Genomic DNA, 3053 nt, shown 5'->3' with positions numbered 1-3053 from the left:
CTTCCAAACGACTCAAGGTCTATGAGCATTCCTTGTATAGACTTGCTGTGCATATTATGACATTACATATGACTTAATTCCTTGTGTAAAAATGTCAAGCTAATAATTGGTATACACGAATATATGGCTAACACCTAAACGTTTATTAGTAACAAAGAAACTAACTCAAAACTTGATTACAACTGATAAACCCTATATGGTTTATACCAAAATCCTGATCTTGTTCCGGGATCAATGATCTTTTGGTGTTCAATACAAAACTGAGCAAAAAACCATTAGAATCTCAACCACACAAACCCCAAAATTACTAAAACTCTGTTAAAAATTCTTCGATCTCACTTAAAACAGCGGAAATTTGGTATCAACATACCCCAAGGAACTCGATCTATATAAAGTTTCTAACATAGAAGAAATCTCGTTTACATTTGCATTAGTAGTTAAGCTTCTATAATCATTCATACATTAATTTTAGAAAACAGTTGGTACATTATACGAAAATCACATGAGAATTCATCTCTATATCTTCACTTGTAGACAAAAAGTTCACTTATACAGGTTATACATGTAACACAAACAACACTAGCAGAATGATTTCCTAGGTCCTTAGTAACTTTGTTAAACTAAGCCCGGGTTTCTCATTCTACTTGCTGAGGAAAACAAAGCTTACATACATTCACGTCGATTCAAAGGATGGTAATTGCTTCAAAATTTTAAAAACTAGGTTTTATGTTAAACTAAGCTCCAGTTTCTTCTCCTCCAACTTGGAAGTTAAGTCCTCTTCCATTAGAGCTCGACCACTTTTCAACGTTGTCTGCCACCAAGCTACGAGTTCATCCTATTAAAAAATTTAAAAATCACATCACATGAACCAAGAATGTAGGTCTAATGTTGTTCAAACAAAGATTTATGATGCAAAAAAAAATCACAAAATATTTAATTAATCTTTGTATTTAAATAAGTTATTTTTTTGGCTTTTTAAAACTTGCTAAACAAATTACCAAAATGATAGCTTTACCTCAAGAAAATCACAGTTAGGGATATATCGGCATTCAACCAAGCATTGCACACCTCCAATGTTGACACGGATAGGCTGCTTGGACCCTTTCAACGGGTTTTCATCTTCAACATCATTGTAAAATACTTATTAGGATTTTAAGCGACATCAGTTTACATAACAGAAAGATACTTTGACTTCTAAGGTCAACCTGATATGAAAATGTCTACAACCAACAACTTTTGATCAACTATTTGGAAGTTGAAAACTGGTTTTGACTTTGAAACGTCAAAACTTCATACTATTTATTTAAGGTATGCAAATATAAAGAATTAGACCATGAAATCATACCAGTTATGCAAGCAACATAGTACCCTGCTCCCCCTACTCCCTCTTCCCATTTTGAAAGACGCAATCGTAAGAAATAGCCATTCAAATTTGCGACTTCTGAACGAGAATTCATCCATCTGAATACATAATAGAAATAAACTATAATGTATGATTTTTATAATATAACGACTAAAAATATTTAATGTATGGTTTTTATAATATAACGATTAAAACAGATTTGTTACCACTATACGTTTCTTACGTTTTCGGTTTAGTTAATAGTTTACAGCTATTATCTTTAGTACCTTTCGTTTTGTTACTGTTTTGATTCCCGTGTCATGCTTTACGTTATCCAGATATTATACTTTACATTTCAAGAAGAAGGTTTTCGGAGCCGAGGGTTTTAGCAGGAGCAAACTCTCTATCGTTCTACGAATGAGATTTTACTTGGTGCATTTGTTTGTAATGATTAAAAGCAAAAGTGGAGAGAGAGGTCTTACTTGAGGATGTCTGTCCGAGACAACCTAAGCCTCCTTATGGTGTTAAACAGTTCTTTCGGTACGCCGAGGATCTTGTCTTGATTCAACATGTTGTTCTCAGAGGTTGAACCAGTTTGGTTAACATTTGATACCATCACCTTCTTCTTGAAGAACACATTTTTTACTTTCATTCATGTGTAAACAATCGCGTGATTCATGGCCCGTTTTGCCACAAAAGTAACAAGTTCTAATTGCAATTTGTGTAGCTCGCTTAAGAGCATCGTCTTCATTTGAGGAAGTCGCTGCAGCCGGTTTCTTGCAGCCAGCAGAAGCAGAAGTCGATGTTGATGCAGAAGCGGAACCAGAAGCAGTGTGTTTGAGATCTGAGTTGTTATTGAACAAGATGATATGTTTAGTGTTCTCCATCTGTGCTTTTGTTTCATCAACACGTGGCGAATACAAAGACTGGAAAACAGACCGAAACCCGAATATTTTGCTGACAACGTTGTTTAACGCTTTTTCGTCTTCGATTGGAGGGTGAACGTCTTCTTGTTGATTAGGTTTGACCATGTTTGAAATCCAATTCATGAAAGAACTGTCTTGTTTTTTGACCACACTACATTCTTGACTTTGAATCTTGAGTCTTTTACTCGTTTTAATCAACCGATTTTCAAAACCGCTTCTCTTAATAACTTTCGATGCGCTGTTGCAGCTTTCCATGCTTTCTCCTGATGACTCTTCACCCACTTCTTTGACATTCACATCATTTTCAGCTGTTTCTTCAACCTTTTCAAGATAAGCGGGCCCACCGTGTTCTCTAATGTCTTGCATCAATCCAATAATTTCCTGATATATCAGAATCATCAGTGTCAGAAGTAGGTTATCGGAATATGTTTGTAAACGAACTGAACAACCGACTGAACAGGAACAATTAAGCAATCAAGGTTCTTTTTATTCGTGTTTGTTCGTTAAAAATGAACACGTTCATACTTGTATATGTTCATTCATTAACAGTATAAAGGAATGATTCGTGAACATAAACGAACTTAAAAAAGTAACGTGAAGAACATTTGGTTCACTTATAAGCCTATATCCGAACACTAGAAACTGATTCTCGTGACACGCATAATATTTAGTAGAATAAGAATTAACGCGTAACAAATAATAGTTGAGAAGTATATTATTATCGCACCTTCACTGCTCATGCACTCCTTTCCTTTGCCCTTATAATCAACGAAGCCACCATTTTC

The 3053-nt window shown here is 34.9% G+C and overlaps 1 protein-coding gene across 3 annotated transcripts; it reads right to left on the bottom strand.

Annotated features, from left to right (window-relative positions):
- Positions 1-500: 500 nt before the first annotated feature.
- LOC143631892 (uncharacterized) lies at positions 501-2760 on the bottom strand. Of its 3 annotated transcripts, XM_077100533.1 has the most exons (4): positions 1825-2760; positions 1346-1461; positions 1016-1119; positions 501-835 (listed from the first exon to the last, which is right to left on the bottom strand). In XM_077100533.1, exons 1-4 carry the CDS (start codon positions 1992-1994, stop codon positions 725-727), a joined length of 501 nt encoding a protein of 166 aa, XP_076956648.1. In that variant the 5' UTR covers positions 1995-2760; the 3' UTR covers positions 501-724. The 3 variants fall into 3 exon arrangements, 1 of the variants encoding a protein (XP_076956648.1); XR_013153446.1 differs by having other exon boundaries at positions 1016-1461; positions 1825-2759; XR_013153445.1 differs by having other exon boundaries at positions 501-1119; positions 1825-2759.
- Between the last annotated feature and the right edge of the window lie 293 nt (positions 2761-3053).

This window comes from Bidens hawaiensis, unplaced genomic scaffold (assembly GCF_021521415.1).
Source record: "Bidens hawaiensis isolate Kalapana, Puna unplaced genomic scaffold, B.hawaiensis_p1.1 tig00000512_1, whole genome shotgun sequence".
Classification (NCBI taxonomy): Eukaryota; Viridiplantae; Streptophyta; class Magnoliopsida; order Asterales; family Asteraceae; genus Bidens; species Bidens hawaiensis.
The sequence above is the reverse complement of the archived record's forward strand: the minus strand, read 5'-3'. Positions and strand labels throughout refer to the sequence as shown.

Coding starts and splice junctions, on each gene's coding strand:
- LOC143631892 (XM_077100533.1), bottom strand. CDS start 1,994: ATGAAAGTAAAAAATGTGTTCTTCAAGAAGAAGGTGATGGTATCAAAT. Junction 1,462..1,824: donor TCTCGGACAGACATCCTCAA/GTAAGACCTCTC, acceptor TTATGTATTCAG/ATGGATGAATTCTCGTTCAG. Junction 836..1,015: donor CTAACTGTGATTTTCTTGAG/GTAAAGCTATCA, acceptor ATTTTTTAATAG/GATGAACTCGTAGCTTGGTG.